This window comes from Halichoeres trimaculatus, unplaced genomic scaffold (assembly GCF_033239565.1).
Source record: "Halichoeres trimaculatus isolate MK-OKI-2021-1 unplaced genomic scaffold, fHalTri1.1 fHalTri1_scaffold_24, whole genome shotgun sequence".
In the NCBI taxonomy this organism is placed as follows: Eukaryota; Metazoa; Chordata; class Actinopteri; order Labriformes; family Labridae; genus Halichoeres; species Halichoeres trimaculatus.
Genome location: NW_027437202.1, coordinates 4,554,315 through 4,578,621, shown reverse-complemented (window position 1 = coordinate 4,578,621; position 24,307 = coordinate 4,554,315). Strand labels below are relative to the sequence as shown.

Genomic DNA, 24,307 nt, shown 5'->3' with positions numbered 1-24,307 from the left:
CCAGACTTCACAGCAGCATGACGTATGAGTGTTGGATCAGCTTGTATCCTCTCCACACACACACACACACACATACACACACACACACAAAGGAGCTGCTGTCGCTGAGCTGCAGGTGCTGAGGTTTCACAGTCACGTCGCACAAATCTATAACGGGGGAAAAAAGACTCCCATTAAACAACCTTGGAGTGACACAGGATCCGCCAAAGCCTGGGCCATGCGTCACCTGAAGCGCCCGCACGCTCCATCACAGCAAACACTGCTACCTCTACACATAACTAATGGTTTTGTTTGGAGGTGGCGGTGCACCCGAGGATGCTGTAAGCGACTTTGTCTTTCTGCTTCCTGTTTTCTCGGTGTGTAAGGGAGAACACATCCCGCACAGCAACCTTCTTCTTCTGTTCGCACAAAGTAATGTCCTCTATTTTCTTAAACTAAACCTGTCACCTGTTTTCAGATGACACACAAAGAATATCATCCACTAGCTGAAGCTAAAAAAGAGCCAAAACAAATCCCTGTGTTTATGCTCTCTCTTTAGACTCCAGTTATAATTGCTGCTCGACAATCCTTCTTCTTTTCTCGGGACTCGACGACACCTCGGGTGCAAGGAGCACAGAGCTGTGATCAGTATTCAGAGCGCTAACAGATCCTCCTTCTTGGAAGGAGGGGGGAACAAAGCGAAAGAGAAAACAGAAACGCAAAATTGTTTGCAACACTCTGAGACATTGGATCAATAGGGCCAGCCTACGGTGTTGGGGAAAATTGCTACGCCGTTACTGTATCTCCGGCAAACAACAGAAGAAACTTCAAAGTGGTGAATTGTTTTCTTTTTTCTTTTTATATCACTGTTGGGAAGATTTCATCAGCTTTGGTCGCACACAGGGAAACAAGTTCAGGGAAGTTTAGACTCATTTATTCCCATGTGTGGACGGGTGTTTGGATGTCTGAGCAAACCCTGGAAGAGAGCCGTGTAAGGCCACATGAGTGGTTCAATAACTAGGGGAACATCTCAAAAATACGTCCTTTTTCTGCTTCACATTCTATCTATTTACAAAGTATATACCTGGAATGTACTAAAATCATTAGTTGGACAGCTTAAGCTCTAATTCTTAAATATACAGTAATAGAAAAATTGGTGCATAATTTTGTCAACTTTGTTATGGATAAAAGTGGTTAATATTTTTTTAAGATGAATCCACATAATAAGGAATTTAGAGTAATTCAAAATTTCAATGTCAGACTACACTCCCTAGAAATGTCCCTCATCATTTATACCACAGTTTAGACAAAATCTAAAAGAATTATGGCACAAAAATCACTGTAACACTGCTGATAACACGTGATAACACAGTTGACACTAACATGCCACCACCTGATCTTCAACACCTCATATTTCTGCTCATTTTCGTCACAGTTTGGTCTTTATGACATCTATAGTAAGAACAGCAGAAATTGTTGGTAATGTAGAGTTAATGCGCCCCATGTACAGACAATCATTCTGATGAAATATTGATGCGGAGGAGCTGAAACATGACACACTTTCTCCAAGGTTCCCACCAAAAAGGATTTAAGTCATGTGACTTTGGAACAAACCATTGCTGATTGATAGGGTGTTTTTCCAGTGGGTAACGCAGTTGACGCTGATTTCTCAGACACACACAAAATGAACTATTTTATCCATATAAATTATGAAATTAGTTTTTAAAACAGCTTTTCATGTTTTAATGATTATTTTGAACAAATAATATTGAAAATAAAAACACAAAGATGTATTCTAATGTTAAATTTGAAATTAAACTTGACACTTGAGATAGACTGATACAGATATTTCTGGGCCGATACCGATACTGATATTTGAAGCCGATATTAATTTGTAGTCAAAGTGAAAATATTGGCGTAAAAAAATTGAACTTTACAAACTCCAACACTTAACTGCAATCAAACGCCTTCAAGTGTATGTTTATTGAACAGCTCCCAGGCTTAGCAGCATGTTTTATAAAGTTACATAAAAACTTTAAAAACAAATAGCTAAAGTTTCTAGAGTGAATAAAGTTTTCAAAATTTCTATGTAACTGCAATAAAAATGGACACAATTGAGTTTGTGCTGCTTTTTACAGGCATGTAATGCAGTTGAATTAATGTTCTGTTTGGTATTACATGACTGATTTTAAATGACCATCTAGGGCTTCCATAGTGTAGACAGGGAGAAACTCTGTGCAGAGAGGCATCAGAGCCAAAACAACACACTTTTGAGTGGGTTTCATATCAGCCATTGGATTAAAAAGAAGGCTGATGCCCCAAAATGCCAAATATCGACCCTGATAATCAGTCTATTCCTAATTTGAGACATCAGACTGCACAAAAACTGCAAATTCAGAAACATGATTTGCTTTTTCTCTAAATAAATGACGGAACCTGTTCACTTCCTGTTTTAAATGAAAGTAAAACATCACCCAACATGACCCACTATAAAAAACCCCATGGGCTTGAGATGTCGCCCTTATTACGGAGCCAATCATATGACGCTAGTTGCACAGTTTCCCACGTGAGCTGATCTATGATTGGTTCCATGTTGATTCCTCCAAATCGTAAACAAACCCTTCCCACCACCACCATTGTTGAGATTGTTTAAGTGACACAAAAAGACGATTTGGTAATTTCCTCTCAATATATCATTTGTATACGATGTGATGCCACCAGCAAATATTCGTCGCCAATTTTTAATAAGTCGACTTTGTGAGAAATTCTGAATCAGCCGTGTATGTTTTGTGTCCAGCGAGTTGAGTGATTAGTCATTGTGTTAATCCTGGCTGGCAGGCTCGCTGCTGTGAGAGAGTTGGTTGCTGTGTCTAATCTCAGGCATTGCAAAGATAATGATAAGAGTAAAGCGGGCCTCAGGGGCGCACCACTCTCCACATTTGTCACTAAGAATTTCAGGCTGTTGTCAAATGAGTGTCTGAGATTTCATGTGGAAGAGAGGGGAGAAGCAGCAGAAATGTTAAGATGTGCTGTAAGCCAATAAATCAGGGCGCCGGGATTAGAGTCACATTTTTTCAGACGGTTTCAATCTTTGAGCGTTCTCACTTTTGTGGAACTTTTTGCTTAAAAACAATCGTCACTTTCCTGATGGAACTTCAGGGATGCTCGTGTTTATTAGAGCCTGAAACCTAAACGGGGGAGCAGGATTTATGTGACACACTTTGAGAGGGAGAAAAGGGAACAATAGGTTTGGTAATTGAAGCAGGATGAGCAGGAGCGAAATCTCGCTCAGGACGTTCAAGGAGGGAGGTGCACTGGTGGGGGACCTGGGGGCCGAGTGTTACAATCACACAGGTTATTCAGGGACTCCTGGGAAGGTGGAGGGGGGACCTCAGCAAACTCCTCATTTCTGTGGGGTTTTATGTAGCGTGACGGTTCCAAATGAAACTCGCCGATCATGTGGGAGCGCTCTATTAATTTGTGGCTCAGGCCGCCTCCTTGGGGAGAGAGCTGCCAGAGCCGGTACAGCATCCCCTCCCTCCCCTTGATTCTTTGCAGCAGCTCCCAGCAAAGCTTCTTGTTGCTTATTGACTGAGGAGCCGCATTGTAATGTTTCTCCACGTCCGCAGCGGCTGCTTTCGCCCCGAGTGCCGAGACGATCTATCATTTCTGCGGTCGCCTACTCCAGACTCAACAGGATGGATGAAAAGCAGCGTGAAATAAAAGTAATTCTGCTTTCTTGGAGCAATATACAGGGTTTAGCTAGCCTGGGATACACTCTGTTCTTACAACACGGCTTGCTGAGAAATCTAATCTGGCTCTGCTACGACGTCGTGTCCAAGTCTGAGGACAATAACGAGGGTTTGGAGCGTGACGGTTTATGAGGAGGAGCCTGCTGTTTAGGGATTGCTGACACCAGACAATGGCATCAAAGTTCATCATTGGAAGAAGCTGCGGCAGTCACATCACACGTCTTCTCTTTCATCATGCTCGTTGCAATCAGGCCATAACAAGCGGCTCCATGTGATCACAAGGCTCTCTTATGACTCACATCCTGGAGCGTATGCATGTACATGAAAGGACCCACGACGCTGGCTCTCGTCCCACTAATCTTCCTTGTTGGTTTGCTCGAGCGACACTCTTTTTTTTCTCCAATGTGCATAAAATTAAACACGGCTGCCGTCCAATTAGTAAAAATTATCAGTGAAGATGAGTGTTACCAGGTTTCTGAGAGGAAAATAAAGTTTATCAGACACAGGAATGAAGTTTTATGTGAGACCCAGCAGTGACAACAGGGAGCTTATTTCAGGAGATGCAGGTTTTGTAATTACTGAGACAGACTTTGTGAATTCCCATGAAGGCAAACGTCCTTGGGAACTCTTTGACTGATGGGCGGGAAATAAAAACCCCAGAGTCCTTACTTTGGGTTAGGAACGATGGGAAGTTATACCCATGTTCAGAGTAATTAAAAACACGCCTACAATTTCCTCGCAGAACGATCATCAGGCTTTAGAGAGATAATAACACGCTTGACAGAACAACCTTGGAACATCCATAGTTGAACATTCTTGAGCCCAGAAGTGAGTCAAGACACATAAAATCCATAGGTGGTAATAACTATATTGAGCACAAGAACAACAAACATCATTAGCTTCCCGAGCAAATACCATTAAGCACGGGCCCTGCTTGAAAGGCTTCCCACGTAGGGGAGAAGAGGATATCTTCCCCCCACAGACGCTGGTGATGAGACTAGTGTGGGAGGACCACGAAACACAGCGAGCAAGCACATGAAAAGAGGAAGGAATGAAAGAGGGGGGAAAAGTGGAAGGGGAGAGTCATGCTGGAAGAGATAGGAACAAAAATAAGCTGGCCCACATTGCTTTACCAGATTCTGTTTGAAGATTGTCTGGCATGGAGAGGCAATCAGGAAAGCAAGGCCGGTTTGGCCTGGCTTTGAGCTACTCTGCCGTACATGGACCACATCTCAAGTGCCCTCCCTCCTCCTCGACTTTCCCTCTCATCTATTCCCCGTCAAGAGCTGCCTCCACATAAACAACCAGAGCGGCCACGAGGCGGGAAATCTGAGAAGATTGATCCCTGCACATGATCAGCTTTGGTCAATTCCAAGAAGGACCCACTCCTGAACAACTGGTCGACCTCGTGCCACCTTGTCTGGGAAGTCAGCTGACCAAGAGGAGGTGGGACCAGGATGTCTCTACACACTCTGTCCCTGTCACTGCTCATGAGACTATGTGGCGTGTGATTGGCAGGTGGGTTGATCTCCTTGGGCGGGTCAGCAACACGACCACGAGCTATTCACCGGGGAGTCCATCAATCACAATTTGGGCTAATTAACCAGCAGGAGTGACAAGCTGAGGCCCCGCCGTCTGAATGGACGGATGGATGAATGAACGGAAATATGATGGATATACTACAGCACAATACGGTGGAGGATAATTTAATCCTGTAAGCCCAAAGGGAAACTCAGATAGCAAGGCCAGCAGAGGGGAAGAATACACGGCGTCTGATGCCAGGCAGCGAGGAGACAGGTTCAAAACCTTTATTTAACAGAACAGAATGCTTTTCAGGTTCAATCAGTGCTCTGCTGCCTGATTTAAGCGCTAAACAAGTTAGCGCTTGGTGGCCTTGGGGTAAAAACCTGCTGACTTTGTAATCGCATCTACATTTACAGAGTGCAGGCGGGGACCTTTATCATCCGGACTGTGTATTCACTCATTTCACGTCACCTCCAATCAAAAGTCAATCTCAGAGTTGGTTGCTTATCGTTTAGAAGTCAAGCCCGAGGGAGCGACGGGTGATTTGCATGAGCAGAACAGGACGTTCAGACTGATCTCTTCTGTGCACCGGGGATTCAATTTGGTGATCCAGGAATAAAAGTTGGAATATTATACTCCAGTTTTGGCTCAACATCCAGACTTTATAACAACGACTGTCATTTTTCCCCAAGTAGACAGTATAGTGAACCACCTTTTCTATACAGGGATGAAACTTTCAGCATCAGTCTACCTGGCTCTTCAAATCCCCCTGATAGGTGATTCCAAATCCTGCACAACTCCCTCATTAGCGTCTGCCAGCCAGTCTGGCAACAATTAGCATTAGTCCCTTTCTTAATCACTGTGATGGAGCGCACAGACACTCAGCTGCCTCTGTGGGATAGCACTAACTAATCCTCCATCGACGCGAGGCCCACGTCCAGCAGGAAGAAGTTGAAAAATGTTGTTGGTTGGCTGTCAATAAAGAGCTCCTCTTCATTATGGTTCCATCCTCGTCTCGGCGTTAGCACATTCAGCTGTCTGTAAATCTGTCATCCAGCCGCCCCGTCCTGTCATCCGTCTATGTCCGTCTTTCTGCTTTCTGAGGCCAAACTTCATCTGTCGGCGCGTTGGCAACACTCCACTGTACTTCACCTGCTGCAGTGCATCAGCCTGCCCCCACAAAAAAAGCTCCTTTAATGAGGACTCATAAAGAGGTTTTATTATTTTTGTGGGTGCATCTGCCGTGAAGTCTCTTTCAGGAGGGATGTCTGCACCGATTCACTGCTCGTCCTAATTTATCAGTCTGATACAAGCACAGCTCTCTGGCCTTCTTTACTTCCAGGACAATGTTTCAAAGCATAAAACTCTCCACCACAGCAACATTTGGGGGAGTGATTGGCACGGCTGCGAGGATTTGAGAAAAGCAAAAACAGTAGATATTCTCTCCATGCTGGGAAATGTGATACACCATCATCAACACCTCAAGTACATTTTCCTGTCAACATCTCCCCGCAGGAGGGGTTTCCAGAGACAACAGGAGTGACTGACAGCTCAGAAGGAGAGAGGCTTATGCTGGAATGAAATCATGGGATGTAAGGAAAAGGTGTTTTCAGGTGAGGCGGGTGAAATTAGACAAGCTGAGATATGAACTTGTTGCTCCAGGAGCAGAATAATTAGAGAAGTGAATGACAGCTGGAGTTTGCAGAGCTGAAAGCTGCTCTTAGACGAGAATGACTAACCGAAGAAAACTTGATTTACGCCACAGCAAGGCGAAGCTACATGCTCTGGTGTAGTCATAAAATCTGGCCTAAGTGGGTCACTGAGAACCGTACCGCCCAAACTGGAGTGCATCTGAAGCTCTTCTGCCATTTCTCTGATGCCTCTGTTCTTCATTTAATCATGCCTCCTGGTGCCCAAACCCAAAAGTAAGCCCCAGACCAACACGGCAGCATCCCGCGAGGGGATGAGCTTTTGGAGGAGCGGCTGTGAAGTGTGTGAGTGTGTACACGGCGTGCTCAAGCTACAGAAAATGAGTAATCGTCGAGAAGAGGAGACCATTCTACCACCACTATCCATCCATCTGTCAGTCAGCCAGCACGCCCACTGATTCTGTTGTGGCCCTGGCATCCTGGCTCGGCTTATTAGCCCGCTAGTTAGACTGGCATTTAGACTGGCAGGACACATAAAAGCAGGAGCCAAAGGGTGAGCTGCTTGGCGAGGAGCAAACGGATGTAAAACAGTCGCCGAAACCCACAGGAGCGCAAACGGAAACATGCAGCAGCTGCCTCCTCCCATCACGTCACTCCGGACTAATTCGATTCCATCTCCACAGGATTCAATTACATTTTATTAATTTTGGCGCGGTGTAACTCCACAAAGTTTGATTCAATCTCGGGCAATGCAATTTAACCAGATGCAATCACATTCACTTGAATTGAATGAATTTTAAACATTATCTCTTCCTCCCCTCAACTCTCGGTATAAATCTTCTTCTTGTCACTCGGCCTTCGAAAAAAAAAGGATCATTCGAGGACGAATAAACAGAATATTCTTCTTTAAACCTTAAAGAAAAGCTACATTTCCTGTATTTTATCTCTTTTGAGCAACTCCATCGCTGCCTCTGTGACTGAAAACACCAAAATGTGTCCTCGGAGTGCAACATGTCTTTAAATAAGTATGAATCCATTTGCTCCTCCGTTCTTGTAATCCCTCACACTAATCCTGTTTACTGAGATGTGAGCTGATGACTGTACAGCTTGTTTTAAAGCCTTTCAAGCTGCCCTTGGGCAAGGCAGTTCATTTCTGTCAAGGTACTGCACTTCAACTGACCTCGCAACTTCCCAGAAGAGGAGTTAAGAACACGGCCCGCTGGGCGAAGACAAACACGACGGCGGGCTCGGGAGTCGGTTTGGTGGATGTTTGTGTCGGTTTTTCTTTGCGTCCCTGAAGTTTGTGATCGATTTGGTCTGTTTTATCTTTTTTATGATTTATTTTCACAAATTTTATTAAAGTCTTTGTGGAAGTTTTAAACCCTTTGAAGTTGCTTTTGTAGAAAACTTTTTTTTGTTCGTTATTTGTATCTGAAGAGTTGTTAACGGTCTCCTTGAACATATTTCTTTGTAGTCTTTGTTTCATCTGATTGGATTTCAAACAGTAACAAACACTTTCTGACAACTGGGGCTCATCCAGTAGCTTCTTCTTTGGTCGTGCTCAGATGGTTGTTTGAGGGCGAGATCGATGATTATCTTTGAGCCACACCGATAATCAAACCGCTGGGAAAAAGTCCAGAGCTCCTGTGTTTAGAAATCTGCCCATGTCATATATCGAACAATGCCTGCACATTTCCTTTCAGACGTTTCATTCATCACAACCTGACAACAACCCTGAAGCGCAGATGCTAGGAGGCGCCTTCCTCGTGTATCCAGGTGTTCAGAGCACAACACAATCCTCCTGTCATATATGCAGCGCGTTAAGTCAATGCAAAGGCCCGAAGCCGGGTGTTAAAGGCCACGCATGAGAAATCAAAAGCTCCCAGGCAAATAAATAGCATAGCCACAACAGTGAGATTGCCCTTTGTACAATTCAGAGGGCCTGCTGACTCCAGTCGTTCCTTAAATTGATTTCTCATATGCGGCTGCCTCGAGGGGCCGATTCCATTTTCATATACACACTGCCTCTCTATACGTGCGCTCTCCGTCTGAGTCTATTAATCAAATAATGCAATCAATTTCACCTTGCAGGACCAGGACGCAGACCATTTCTTTTGTGAACGGCTTTGCATGCCTTTAATGTGGGTTTGTGGTTGGTGTGGCGCAGGATTGTTCAAGTATCAAGTTACCAGAGGTTGAGATCTGCACAGTCTCCATGAATGTTAGCCTGCTGATTCACTCGTGGAGTTGGAGAGTGTGTGCGCCTGGATTTACACTCAGCCATGTGAGGATGGCCGTAAACCAGCAGTTCAGGATGTAAGCAAACCTCAAAGACACGCTTAAGCCCAGGCTCAGGGTGCAATGAGAGACACTTAAGCACAGGGGCATAAATCTTTTAAAGCCCTGAGCCACTGACATTTCCCCCAAGAGATACAGCAAAATATCTTAATTACGCCACTTAACATCACATCGGCGAGTCCCGGGTGAGCCCGAGCAAGCATATAATTCATTGTACTCAGCATCGTTGGAAGCCAAATACATAAACCTTCAAGGATGCATACTCAAGGAGGTTAGACGGTGAACTGGGGACTTCAAAAGCAAATGTTTTCCTCCAGGAGCCAGAGGGGGGGAACAGTGTGTGGAGTTAATGTGTTAGGAGCTGACACGACGAGCAAAACCTCTTGGTGCTTCTCGCCCTTTCCCTGCGAGGCCCTGCATTGATAAAAATCACAGAGAATGGAGCGTCGTACTCGGGCTCCTCCACGTACCCTTCAGCGCAGAGCTGGCCTCATTACTCACATTACAGCAGCTCCTCTGCATTGTCTAATAGGTCAATTTGTGTGGACTTTGCTATCATGAAAAAGCATGATAAGAATGGAAATTGGTCGGCGGGGTGATGTAATACTACTGCAACAGACAGAAAGTAACAAGCGTTGAATATTCCAGCAGTATGGCCTCTTTGTTCTACCTCAGTGGCATGAAATGTAATAAAATAAAACCCTCTATCATAACAGCAGTTTCTATCCCGGTATTGATTGAAATGTTGGAAATATGAACCTCCTGTGTGCTCTCGTAAAACGCTGAGACATCCTTCTCCAGCCTGTGTTAGATCTTCACACTGAGGCCTTCTGCTGCCTCCATCAAAACACAACGAGACAGCAGAACATGAAAGCATGTGGAGCCCTGTTTTTGAGCAGCTAATGCTTTATTATGTGAATTTTATTCAAGTTTCCTTCCTACAAGTGTTAGAATTAAACATAAGTATCGTCAGCGGGGTCTGTTATTAAAATTCATAGTCATTTTTACACCTCCTCACACTGGGATGTAATAAAATGTATCCATGATTCTCCATTTTCCCTCAGGGGCTCTTTAAAGCCTCCTCAGGACCCCCTTTACTCCCACTCCAGGACCCCAGAGGCCTCCATTCTGCATGAGATATGAGATCAACACCCTCTAACGACCAGTGGCTTATGGCTTCACTCTTGGCACCACTGTGCAGCGCTCTACCCCCACCTGCCGTTGTGCGCCAGGATCCAAGTGTCCACACTGCAAAAAGTGTCAACTAACAACCCCAGCCTTTTTAGTTGCTTCAGTCTTGAGCTTGTTTTTCCTCGAACAAGTTGGGAAATCACACCTAGGGCATTCAGATAACCTGCGTAATCCTCCATGCAAATGTTGCGTGTTTTTTAAAACTGCTTTTTAACGCCTGAACACTGCCACCGCGAGAGATAAAACACTCTCACCCTGCTAGCAAATCTTCCTCGCTTCAAGAGACGGATTACTACTAAATCTGAAGCTACAGGAGTTGGGTATATTTTTCGCAGTGCACGTCAGCCTCAGCCTGCGGTGACAAGGCGCCGCGCATCGCTGACCAGGACACAGTTAAGAAACAGACTCGAGGAAAAAAAAAAAAGAGGGGGCAAAGGGGGGCTGTGTACACGCGTCAGGGAACAGCTTTATCTGTCTGCGCGCGCGCAATGAGCGCGTGCACCAGCAATGAAAGCCCCTACATCAGGTGAGCCGCGTGCGTGATCCCCAATTAACGCTTGAGTGTCACCCAGCTGCAGAAATGCGGCGAATATGTACAAACTTTTGGGATTATTTGACACTTTCTGTTTGCAAAATAGGCCCAGTGTTCCCATACACAGCCTCAGGGGGGATATCACTGCTTGATAACCCATTTCACAGAATATTAATACAACAAACGAGGACATAGAGTGAGGAGGAGAGTGCGTAAAGACGAGAAAGGCGGTGGTCCAAGCTACTATGACAACCAGTATAGAATTGTAATTACTGTCTTCATGAAGGCGCAAGTTCAAGTCAGACAACACACTCAGCTCTGTTGGAATAATAGCCCCCAAAAGGCTCCAAAACTCAACACTAAGGCTCCAACGCATCAAATAATGAGGATGGCAGTTTCTGTCTGATTAGCACCGTACGCTGTGTATCCGAACAGCTCGCCCACCCCCCAAAAAGGACCCCATCATAATCCCCCTTTTCAGTTAGAAAGCATTCTGGCCCCTGCAAGACGTGCTTCAACTACAAAATAACGTCCAGTTAAACAATCCAGCCCTCTCCCTCCAACACACACACACTGTATCCCCTTCTCCCTCAGCTCTCTCTGCCTGCAGCAGATCACGATGGCAGAAATAACACTCAACTTGTGCACAAAGTCACCAAGCCTTAAGGGGTGCAAACATTCACGCAGGCTCTCTTACCTTGGCTGCCGCAGACCAGCACCCCGAGGAGGTGGACGAGTTTGAGCATCATTTTCGTGCCGGTTTCGCTCCGCCGGACGCTGCTTTCCGCTGCTGTAAAAATCGACAAGGGCGACACACACGCTCGGCCCCGTTCATCCGCTGTCTCGAGCTCCGCTGGCGACTGAAACTGCCTCAGCTCCTTCCTTCGCCTCCTTCCTATGCGCGCGCTCCCGCCCCGGCACGCTCGTGCACCGCGTCTGCTCTGCGCTCAGGAGCCCCCCAGCATCACTCCTCTCCGAGCCTCACTTCTGGAAGCTGTGGAGGGGAGAAAGCAGGAGGAGAAGGAGAAGGAGGAGAGTGAGGGAGTTTGTGTGGTCATGGAAAGCGTCCTTAAAGTTTGAGGGGGGTATTTTTAGAAAGGAGGGCGCTTTATTAGACTCACTGGAGTCTGACAAGGATGGGAGTTCTGTCCCTTTAAGCTGCCTCTGAAAACTGCCTTACTTCCCATGGACAGAGTACAATCCAGTGGATTTAGATTCACTATGATGTCTGAGAGTTTGATATTTCCTGAAAAGCATTAAAAAATGTCGACTTCTTCTCCACTTGTTGGCGGATAAGCTGAGCTGCAGTTCTTTCAGTGTCCATACTTCTGGTTTTATGGAGCCTTATCAGATTGAAATTGGAGGTGATGTCAAAGAAACCTGATTAAACTTCAAAAGTTTGAGCCAATCATCAGTGATGTTCAAGGACAGACTTCAGGTCAACAAAAGTTTTCTGTGCACCCAAACAAACGAGCATCACACGGTCTCCATGACTGCAGATCGCTGTGATTCAGGTAACAAGGAGCTGATAAGGAGAAGTCACAACATGCATAACAGCCGCCCACTTGGAAAATGGGTTTCTCCCTGATAGTGACACCTGTAGGAATGTAGGCATGACTTATCAGGGTGGGATCAGGTGAAATCAACCCACTTAAGAGTAAAGAGGACTTTCCTCTAAGCAGATGTGACTGTTTTAAGAGCCCTTTAATTTCCTCTCAACTCTCCGTATGAGGTGTGATCATCAGGAAGGCAGATGTATCACACTGTACTCAAGTGTGAGTTCCTCATGTGTCATGTGAACCAGCTTCCAGATGGCAGTGAAGCCGTTCTCAGGTCTTAATCGATTCAGTAACGCTGCTCTTTTCTTCTTCTCTTCTTTTATACCTGCTGCACTGTAAAAACTGAAACATCAAGTGTTTTTGTCTTATTTTTAGTAAAAGTTGTCTTGTTACACTCAATATGAGCCACATTCAACTGACCAGTTCAGAAAAATATCTTGTTCCCAGTTGTTTAAAGACAAAAAGAGGTCTGAATTGTTTGTAACAAGACAACACTTTCTTCTTATAATAAGAAAAACTTGATAAGATTTCAGTTTTTTTCCAGTGTGCTCTGGAAGAACGCAGACACTCTGTAAAGTACTTCTTCTTCTAAAATTAAAGTCAGGACGTGACGTTTAAAAGCAAGGTTTAATCCCTCCATGTCGCCTTGTCATGTTCCCAGGACGGTAAATGTACATTCCTCAGCGTAAAACTATAATTTGCATTATTACTCTCCTTCCAAAGGCTCATTTTCCACTTACTTTTAATAAGCAATAACATAATAAGTGCTGTCAGTGTGTGTCTGATGGTATTTAAAAGCCACAGTCCGTTTCACAGCCGGCGTGTCACTCGCATGGACGTCGCTTCACTGTTGCAGAGTGTTGCATAATGCGCTGTTCTTTGTACTCCCACCCCCCAAAAAAAGCGCCTAAGCGTTTAGCACCAGTGGAAGAACTTGTGGCCCTTCTTGAAGTCGATCTGTCAGCGATCGCTCCGTCATCACTGCTGTCACACGGGTCAGCTTGTTGCCTTGGCAACCGAGTTAAATGGCTGTATTGAAGAGCAGTGGAGTCATAAGCATAGATAACTCACTGTAGAGGTCTTTGTGAGGCAGGGGCGAGTCGTCATGTTATTTCCTGATGAGTGACAATGTGTGCACGTGATCTGGAATGTAAACACTGAAAAAGAAATGTCTGATTGGGAGCTTTCCTACTTTCAAAATAGTCTTGAAAATAAAGTTTGACTTCCTTTGAGAGCTCAGGCTTTTATTCCCCCCTCCTCTTGTTAAAAAGCAACAATGTGTGCCTCTATACATTTACATTCTCCCTGTGGTGGGATCATTTAGAGCTTAAATGTCTCATTAGTGAACATGAAAGTGCCATATGCAGGATTAACATGGATTATCCTGCAGCTGTGCATCACAAAAATGCTAAACTTGACATTTAACAATTAGTCCATGGCCTCAAAGATGCTGGTCCCTTGTGGGTTAGAAAAATAACAACCTACCCCTTTAAGAGACTTTAAGAAATCCCCACGCAGGGGATGTGACAGTTTCCCCCGTCATGACTTTACTCATCCAGGAGAAAATATCAAAAGAAAATCTCAAACACGCGCCTCCCTCTGGGATCTGGCTCCAATGTGGTGTATTAGCCTGTTATATAGGAAGCAGGTGGATAGTTCCCATCATGCTTTGTTTCTGTCTTTCAAAGTGTATTAACATTTCCTCTCATCTCCCTCACATCTCCCTGAAGGAAAAGGCACGTTTTCGTCTTAAAGCGAGGTGTGAGCGGGTGGATTGTTGCATGTCAAATCATCCGCTCCCTTGGTGATACGTCACGCCGCGCTCTGTAACCTCGCAGCTGAGGTAAGCTACACCAGCATCGCCTGATGAGGAAAAAAACAAAGAGGGCCTTTCTCAGCAACTTCTGCGACACAATTGTACTTTATATTCAAGGAAGAAAAGCTGGATTATTATGATTAATGTGGTGTGTGAGTGTCTTTAAAGCACATGACAGAGAGCAGAGCCGCTGGAACTTTGTTGATTCAGAAAAATCACATTGTGTGTTTACGGTAAACAGTCCAAAGTGGTGTCGACGGAGATAAATTGAAAGTACGTCAGCAGAGAGAGGACTTCCAGATGGTCGTCCCTGTCGGAGCATGCTCAGAGTGTCAGCCTCAGCTGGATGCTTTATGGAGCTTGAACTGAGACATTAACAAACTCAGCAGCATCTGAAGATAATAATGTGTAGAATAATAAGCTATGGTTGGGGTTTATGCACATGCATGAAATCTGTTGTCGTGGAAGGACAAAAAAAAAAAAAGCATTTCCATCTGATCTCATCCCATTCCATGAAAACCTGATAAGGTAATTGCATTTTTCACACCCTCACAAAGAGATGTAACGGTTTGAAAAGCCGGGCTGGGTTCACAGAAGCTGACAAACAAGAGGCATGCATCAAATATACATGAAAGCCAATCTGATGCCATCTCAGGAGATCAAGACGGCATCAGAACAAATAAGCCCCCATCAAATAATCATGTTAGATAAACACTTAGCGGTTAGCAGCATGTTAGCGCTAGCTGTCAACCTGTGCTTGGATTTCAAGTTGAGAGAAAGTGTCTTAACTACGAGGGCGGGCCCTCTGCTTTGTTGGCTCATCCTCAGCGTGGAAAGCATCAGCGTGACTCAGTGCTATCTTCAGCCCGGTGAGGCCGGCGCCTGTGATTGAAAAACCCCAGGACGGCAGCCTGACTCAGCTACAGCGTGGACAGCAGATAGAGGAGTCAGTGAACCCCTCGGTAGTAAAAAATCACAGACGGCAAACACATTGTCTCCCTGTCTCTTTGAAACACACAGTCACACCTGCTGTATCTTTCCACTGGGCCAAACAACAAATCTGAAAAGCGCCTGCTGATATCTTGGAGTCGACTCGGCTCCCACAACGTTTCTATCCTCGGCGGTACTCTGCTCACATAAATCTATTACAAATCCCTTGGCTAATTGTGTTTGGACTGTCTGCTACAAACAGATGCTTGTGGGAAGTGCTGGCGGTGGGTTTCCGTCTCGCCATGCGACTACTGCAAATTTGTTTGAAGCAAAGTGCTCTGTGATTTCTGGTGAAATAGTCCTCTTTATAATCTTGCTGAACTGAAAAGGAGATATTGTACCAGTAGAAATTCTTCTGAGGCAGACTTATTCCCAGAGGATACATACTTTCTTGTTGGTTAATTTGGGCCTTTTCTTCAGACACTAACACGTTATCCCTCCTTCACTTTTTACCAGAAGAAGAAAATACCTGTTGAGTCTTGGACGAGGCTCAGGTCATGTTTACACGACAACATTTCACCTGAAAACGCTGTGGAGAAACTTGTCAACACTGTAGTAAGCATGCCAGGCCTGTAGTTGGAGCTATAAGTGTCTAGCCCAGAAGTGGCTTTTGGTAGATAAGTGCAGAAGTGGATCAACAGATGCACATTTTGTTGTCTGTTGCTCTGCAGTCATATGGTGGCTGCAGCCTTTCAGAAAAAATCCACGTTGTTTTCAAAAGTTTGTGTTTTAGGTTTTTAAGAGAAAAAATGTTTCCATGTAAGCGTGAGGCCGAAACACAACAGTACTTTTGCATTTCATCGTAAACCCATGGTTGTATAAACAGCAGAGGTGTCAAGTAAGAAAGTAAAAACACTTTTACCTTACTTAAGTAAAAATTTGAGGTATCTAAAGTTTACTTCATTCATTATTTTTTAGCCAACTTTTCACTTCTACTCCTTACATTTTAAGGCAAATATCTGTACTTCCTGTTTCATTCCAGCTTGTCATTGTTTAAAATGACACACAGCAAAAAAAAAAAAAAAAAAAAAAAAAAATCCTTAAATTGGTGAAAGCAAGAGACCACATGGGGCTTTTATTTTATTTTTTTATTTTATTTTATTTTTATTTATTTATTTTTATTTTTATTTTGTTTGGTTGTATCTTATCTTGTATTTAGTTATTTTTTATCTGCTTTTTAAATAGATTTTAATTGTTTTCCTTTTAATATGTTTTCTTTGTAAAGCAATTTGAATTGCCTTGTTGAAATGTGCTGTATAAAAAAACTTTCCTTATGCTTTGTAACATCCCGCGCAGCATTGGTTGGTGTCCATTCCCGAACTGCAGGGGGCAGTGTATCACTAACCTGCGTCTACCAGAGTACTAAACGAGAGTCGAAGAAGTTTGCCTTTGATTACAACACATTTACAAAACTGTCCCAGAGATTTTTCCAGGTTCTTTTAACCAATTTCTCTTCTCTGCCAAGAGTGGCCGCAACTTCACGCCATGAATATTTTACCGCTCGGTTATCACAGTGATCTCAGTGTGAAGAGTCATACAGACCCTGCAGATGCATCAGGTATAAATCGGCCTTAAGCTTGTGACCTTAACAGCATTTTTCCCACTCTTAAGTTACTTTTACACTTTAGGTAGTTTTGAAAACAGTACCTTTACACTTCTACTTAACTAAGAAGCTTGAGTTGATACTTCAACTTCTACAAAAGTCTTTTTTTAACCCCAGTGTCTATACTTCTACTTGAGTAATAAATGTGAATACTTTCCACCCCTCTGGTTAACGGATAGGACCACTCAACGTTGACGCCCGAAGTAGCCAAGACTCCTGATTATTCCTCATTTCACAGAACATCCACGTGTGTTATTAATCTCACCAGGCAAAGACTTGGAGCGCTCGCTATTCATCGAAAAGTACAAGACAGATGTCAAAGGATGAAAGTCTTATTCAGACAGAAAGCCTTTCATTGCTCCCTTTCATTAGACTGAAAAGTGGAGATGATTTGCAGCCTGCGTCAAAGCATCACTTAAACCTATCAAACGTCCATTAACATCATTTTTAATCCCAGTCCATTGATCCAGAGTGCCGCAGATCAACAACTGTATCACAGCGATTACTTTAAAAGGGTTTTCGGCTGAGAGATACCTGACAGGTCACATGGTGAAATATATTTAATACACGAGGGAAGATAAAAAGATAATCCCACTCACTGTCGAAGGATTTCAGCAAGAGGTGTCTTGACAGAAATATTGTTCTTTGTCTGAAAGTCTTTCTAATTATTCTGAAGCACTTCCAAAACTTATTCATAAGTAAGTTTTACACTTGGTCACAGCTCCCTCGGCCAGACAGGAGCTGTAAACTCTTTGTTTACACATCTTACAGGGTCATTTTGTCATTAAGTGCTATAACAAGGACTTAAAGCTGTCCGGCTCATCCTCCAAAAGTCTTTCTTCTGCTTTTTATCTGCTGTAACCTCTCCTGACATGCATAAAACCAACACATGTCTACACCCTGCAGCAAAAAAGTAGAATGTGTAAGAACGCCAGCTTTAACTGCACAAGTGAGTCATCATCAACGCACAACCACAGCTCACAAATTACAGTTAGTGCCAGTAATGTGTGCTTTGGAAACCCCTGTAGACCAGAGTTGAAGTCTGAGAGGCTGACAAAAGGAGGAAGTATGAGAAATTACAGCTTTAAGCGTTCTGATGTGAAAACTCAAACGTGGAAAATCTTAAGTTACAGCTGATGGATGAATATTTATGTGTGCTTGATGCGTGCCCTCCTCCTTGGTGGATGACGCAGCCTTTATTAGCACATGAGCTGTTCCTGAAGAGGAATGAGGCACTGGGCAGTTGGGCAGATGTGAGGGGTTAGGTGAGATTATGGAGGGGAAAGTAATCCCTCGCCGGCACGCCAAGCGAGCCTCTCGGTGGTCAGAAGCTTCCGTCGGCCCGCTCATTAAAGCCTCTCCCGATCTCGTTTTCTTCTGCTTCAAATTGCCTTCCCAGCCTCATACTGCGCCGGGGCCAGAGGGTCAACAGATTATCGTCTTAATCCGGTTAATCCGTCCTCACATCAGTCCGGGATGATTCTCACCATAATTGTATTCGCCGCCGCCTCAATTAGAAAGAAGCAGGGGTCTGAGGAAATGAGGTGGAATGAGACATCATGACGGATCAGCGGCGAGGGCGCACATATGTTTGTGTGTGTGTGTGGAGTATCCATGCAAAGAGGAGCAAGGCAGAGTTCAAGGCTGAGGAAAGTGGTCGGATTTGGTTCAGCGACACGAGTTCAGCGAGGTGAAATGACGACTGCTTGACCGCTCAGTGCTCCTGGCGTCTGCAGCAGCCCGAGCTGATAGCGCGGCTTAAGAACTGAATTATTGGATGAAACGACACGGATACCAACAATACACCCAGAGGCTGCACGTCAAAAACAAGACGGCTTCAATCTCTGCACCCAGACTGTGTGAAGTGTGGAAATAATTTGTAAATAACACGAGTTCACAGTGCATTAGCATCTGTGGCTTCTCCCCGCTCCTCCTATTATCCTTGTCAGTGTGAAAAGTCAAAGGTTAACCACTCCTAATGGTTGGGCATTATGTTAATTAGACAATCTATTAACATCCTGTCAGATTAGGCTCAACTGACAAGATGCACAGGACACGAGGCGGAGAATCCAAGCGAGGTTTTCAGCCCTTGGAGAACTTTTCATCCCTAATGGCGACACACTGTGTGGCAAATGTCTTCAAGCTGGGATGTTACAGGTAATGACCAGGAACTAAAGACTTCTTAAGAATGAGGTGCATCAGACTAAAGAGGTACTCAAGGGTTTGATTTTACCTGCAGTTGGTTTTTCTTCAGCTCAAACCACAGGGAGAAAATCTCCCTGATGTGTTTTTGTATGAAGTGAGAAGACACGGTTCAGGCTCAGACCAAGTTTGGGAGCAGAGTCTTCGTACTGAGCTTTATGGGTTCATGCATGAGGAGTCAGAGGAGCCTTGGCGTCCTATCCTCCAGCTCTTCCCAAGGTGATACCAAGCCATGTGGGATTTATTTCCCCTTCAGTCCGCTCTGGGTGCGCCTTGGGGTGCACTCCCAGCTGGACACACTGGAGTCATTTCGATGTAAATGAGCTCTGTCCGAGTTTCTTCCCCTCTTCTTAATGGTCACCCTGGGAATGAGGCTGCTGGTCGGGAGCTAAAGGTCAGGAGCGTAGGAAGGCCGAGCTAGCAGAGACGTTCACCTCCATCGCTCATGGTCAACAAGAGCGCTAATGCACGGATAAGCTAATGCATCATGCTAAGCTTCTCTGTGACTTTAGCTCCCATACTTAGCTCATGATGTGACGACTGATTGCATAATTTATCTCGGCCTTGGGCTAAGAAGAGGATACTCCTAATACTTCTCTAAAACAAAGGGACTAATTCCCCTTTGCTTCATGATCCACCTCTAATTCAGCCTACAGCAACTAGGCAAAGTTGCTAAACCATTCTCCTCCTGGTTGCTTTAAAAAGTCTGATTCAGTATGTTAAAAAAAATGTTCCTTAGAGTTGCTTTAAATCTGGCTTCAAACCACCTTGGTCCCCGTCCAATCCTGCAATACCCAACTGGCCCCAATCCACCTCTCAGCGGCACCGAGACGTTTTGTCCATGAAAATCACAAACAGATCAAGCAGCACCGGTCAGCCTCGGTGAAGTCCAACACCCACTGTGCACCGGCTTTGGCAGGAATCATTGGCTTGTGTTTCGCCCGCTGCGCCGCCCAGAACAGTTAAGAGCACCGGAAAGAAGAAGCTGAATATGATCACCGGTTCAGACTTCAATTTACCCTCGATTAATTTTTTCTGCTGGACTGCCGGCTGTGACACATAAACATCCATCTTTGCGCTGAGGAAGCTGCTGTGTTTTTTTTTTAGTCTTGTGCCATTTGTGAGACAGTGCGTGTGTGCAGTTTGTCCAGAACAAACTGCAGGCTCTCAGATTGTATTCTCACTTCTGACAAACTGCAGCACAGCACAGTGCACTTGGAAGGAGGACGGAGCCCTGCACTGTCAGACCTTTCAGCGCAGTTATTTATTTGTTTTGAATGACCTATGCTGCAAAAACAAACCGCACTAAGGGAGTAAATGGGCCGTAGTGTGGCTCTAAGAATCGCGGCGGATGTGAAGGCACACAAAGGGATATTTTTGGATTGTATGGGAGTGTTTGATGTGAGAATATAACGCAGAAATGGACTGATTTACACCCAGCGAGAGCTGCTCGGAACTGATGTTATTTTCAGAATCTAATTTCATGAAAAACTGGCATGGCTCAATTAAATCACATCTCAATCCCGAGCAAATAGACGCCTTGTGTATTCCTGATTCCTCATCTACATGCAGAATAAACTGCTTACCTTATAAAACCTTCGCAGTTCCCATCTTCTTGATTGTCTTTGCTGCAGGATTTCTCCACATCCATTTCACAGCTTAGCCGTATACTGTATATTTTATTATGCTATTGACTGCAGAGACTTCATGGTTATATCCGGAGTGTGTAGCGCCCAGGGGCCCCACTTATCCCGGGTACTCCACTAGAATTAATATGCTACTTGATGCTTGCAGGGTTCAGCGGCCTGCCTGCTTCAGGTGGACTTTTACTCAACGTCCCAGCCTCCCTCATTCCCTCGCTCGCCTCTCTGGATGGTTAATAGTTGTAATTTTGTGCTCTCAAATGAGAAAAATCTCCTGGAATTGTTCGGTTTGAACAAGAAAACCTGCTGAATGAAACTGAACGTGGATGGATGACCACGTCAGCTTCTCTGACCTTCAGTGTCTCCGTGTCAGCCGGTGTGAAGTCAAGCTCAGGCGACCTCTGCGTTTTCCACACAGGACTCTTTGCCCCAACTCTTATCTCTCTCTGGGGCTGATAATTCCCCTCCCTCCTCCCTCCTCTCTCATCTTGATGTGGAAAAAGTCAGCTTTCCTCATATCTCTAGATGCAGTAAGAAAGATTATGACTTGGCAGTGTGTGTGTGTGTGTGTGTGTGTGTGTGGGTGTGTTGGAGCAGCAACCTGTGTGACTGTGAAAGACAGAGGCAAAGAACATCAAATTGGTGAAATTATCACGGTGGCGTAATGGCCTCTGAGGTTTTTTTTTCAAAGCTTTTACATTTGAATCTAAGTGCAACGATGACCTTGCTCACTCTTATCAGGAAAAAAAATATTGAAATGGGAAAAAAGGAAGCAATAGCAGTTTGAAAGATGAAAAATACAGCTACTGGAGGGAACTTTTGGTACACCGAGGTAACACTTTTTCTTCAAGCATTTGAAGGTACACCTGGATGTTCACTTTCACACCCTCTTGAATGAAGACTTCAGACTTTGAGCCATCAGATCAACAGCAGCCCACACCTCTCATCAGGCCAAACCAGGACTCTGGATCTCCTGCAGCATCATTTTCCCCCTCTCAAGCAGTTTTTCCTTAGAAGCAGCTGAAATCAGTTTTGTGTTGCATTTTTAGTGCTTTCACTCCAGGATCCTGATTGAGGATTCTTCTCAGTGAAGTTCTTGAGATGTTCACTTCCTTTGCTGTTGCCCTCATGCTCCTGCGAGGATTCCTTTGGATTCTCTTCCTCACCATCTCAACAACCCTTTTGGTCCGGACTGAACGTTTTCTTCCAGGGATTAGCTTGCTGGTGGTATTGACAGTCTCCTTCAAGGCCACAATCTGGTCGCGCTTACCCTTAGATGCCATACTCGACAATCATTAGGAGTAAACAAATGAACTCAGGTGCATCAAAAGCTATGTCTTTTAAGAGGAAGTATGCACAATTTTAAGTTTCTAGGAAAAAAGCAAAGCAAACAAAATAGAGATACACATAGGTAAATCTTTCTGGCCCACCCTTTACTAAACTGCTCTGGATAGAAGCGTCGTCACCAGTTGTCACCAGGTAATCTGAGAAATAAGAACACTGTCTGCGGCAGATCAATTCCCTCTTGTGTGAGACAGTGGGATCATGATCCATAGAAGAGCTTTTCAAACATGACGATGACAACAATGCCCTGAGTTTATTTGTACTCCAGTTTGAAAACATATCGACTGATCTTGCGTAGACAGTGTTCACCCTGAAAGCGAAAAACGGAGCAGCTCTGCGTCAAACGTACAGGCCACTGAATGGAAAATTGAGTCAAATACACGAGGTCACAGAGGAGAGCACCTTCTTTAGAGTACATGATTCATCCCGTGCAGCAAAAACTCCCCGACGAGCTTTAAACTGAGCTCATCTAAAGGCGGATGTTTACATGTTTCCTATCTGTTGCTTCCTGACAAATCAGAAGTTTCTGTTTCAATAAAAGCAAACATCCCTCGACATCAGGCTCATTAGCAGCTACATGATTCTCCTCCTGCTACCTCACACGCCGGCTCCTGTCGTTGTCTGGCTACGTGTAAAAATACATATTTCACAATGAAAGACAGAGCGTAGTATTCCTCTCATCCCGCGTTAAAACAAGTGATCAAAAGTTGTTTTTTTGTTCCCAGCAGCATCTCTGTATCTCATTGTCTTCTTCTTTTGTTTGAAGACACGACCGCCTGCGTGACACGACTTTTGTTTTGACTGAAAACACTCAGAGTCTTTTATTTTTGGAGCTATTTTTGCTCCTTTTTGCACCTTGACAGTTATTTTTCTCTCCGGCTTGATGGATGTAATAAGGAATGAGTGTTGCTAGCCTCGGCTTCAATCGCTCAACGACTTTTTCTTTTTGACTCTGTAAAGATTTTCTTGAAAATGCATGAAACAGATGTGTAATCAAGCAACTCTCTCCTTGTGACCTCCTGTTTTCTTGCTGTAGCATGATTTATCCGTGCTTTTATTTTGCTAGTTTGGAAAGTGAAGGGAAAACAACAATAACAACAGCAGCAAAGCTCTTTAAACCTGACTCTGACACGGGGCCCCTGGGCAGGACGCAGCCACACAATGATCTCCCAATGCCAAGCCTCCATTAGTTGTACTCCAGTGCTGCAAATCCCCTAACAAATAAGCAATCAATCATATTAGAAAAACTAATTCACATGAAGAGTGCCCGGAGCTTTCTGCTCCCCAGAGCAGCAGCATGATTTGCCATGTTAGTAATTCAGCCTTGGACATAATGACTCAAATTATGGTAATAATGTACAAAGAGATATTTTAGGGGGTTTGTAAATGTTTACTAGAGTTTCTCTTGTTCTGGAGAATATTATGTCCTCTTGTTTTGTGTGTGTGTGTGTGTGTGTGTGTGTGTAACTTCTTCTAAAAGCAGGAAATCCTTGGACTAGAGTGGGGTTTAAAGCAAAGAGAGGTTAGGGAGAGTTGTGTACACCCTGCATCATTTCCCCGAACCATAAAACCCCATGCAGCACTCTCAGCACTGATTTACAACAGCCATCAATCAGCCCGCCCCAAGTTGGAGAAACTTTCACTCACGGCTGACATAAAATGATATTATTGTGGTAGGCCCAGGCTGCCTCTGGGACCAGGATGCAACGCTGCAGCAAGCGTCCTAAACAGGAGTGGCAACAGGACGGAGATAAAACACGGTACCAGGGGGAGCTGACCCCTTCGCAACCTGCCTCTCAGGCCATCGATCTCACTCAGGGGCCTCTGCTTGGGTCCATGGATCTCCCTGATTGAATTCCTCCTGCTCCTAACAGATCCGCCGCTGAGTCGGAGTCTTGTTTGCGTTTGTTGCTCATTAATAAAAACATCTGAAAACCTCATACAGGAGCTTTAACTCTCCTGTCCCTCTTAATGGATTTAACAGAGTTTCATAAATAAACACCAGCCCCTCTCCTGTGTGCGCCCCCTGCTTTATGTCCACACATGTGTGTGTACTTGTGTATTTGACAGCCTGCCGCCAGCCCATGTGATTTATCCGGCAGTAAAACACTTGTTATGCAAAGCACTTATTAAAGCGTCAGCAGCGAGGGTCGATAAACCATTCTTTACGACAACAGCTTAAGAAAACCTGGTCACCGGGAGACGGCGTGCAGTGGTTTAAAGTG

General features: G+C 44.6%; 1 protein-coding gene across 1 annotated transcript in view; it reads right to left on the bottom strand.

The window, feature by feature from the left end:
• Nucleotides 1-11,857, bottom strand: part of ncam2 (neural cell adhesion molecule 2) — a 224,407-nt gene extending 212,550 nt beyond the window's left edge. The window contains exon 1 of the mRNA XM_074664593.1: nt 11,623-11,857. Coding sequence (XP_074520694.1) covers nt 11,623-11,674 — 52 coding nt within the window. The 5' untranslated portion in view covers nt 11,675-11,857. The remainder of the gene's footprint in view (nt 1-11,622) is intronic.
• Nucleotides 11,858-24,307: the final 12,450 nt, after the last annotated feature.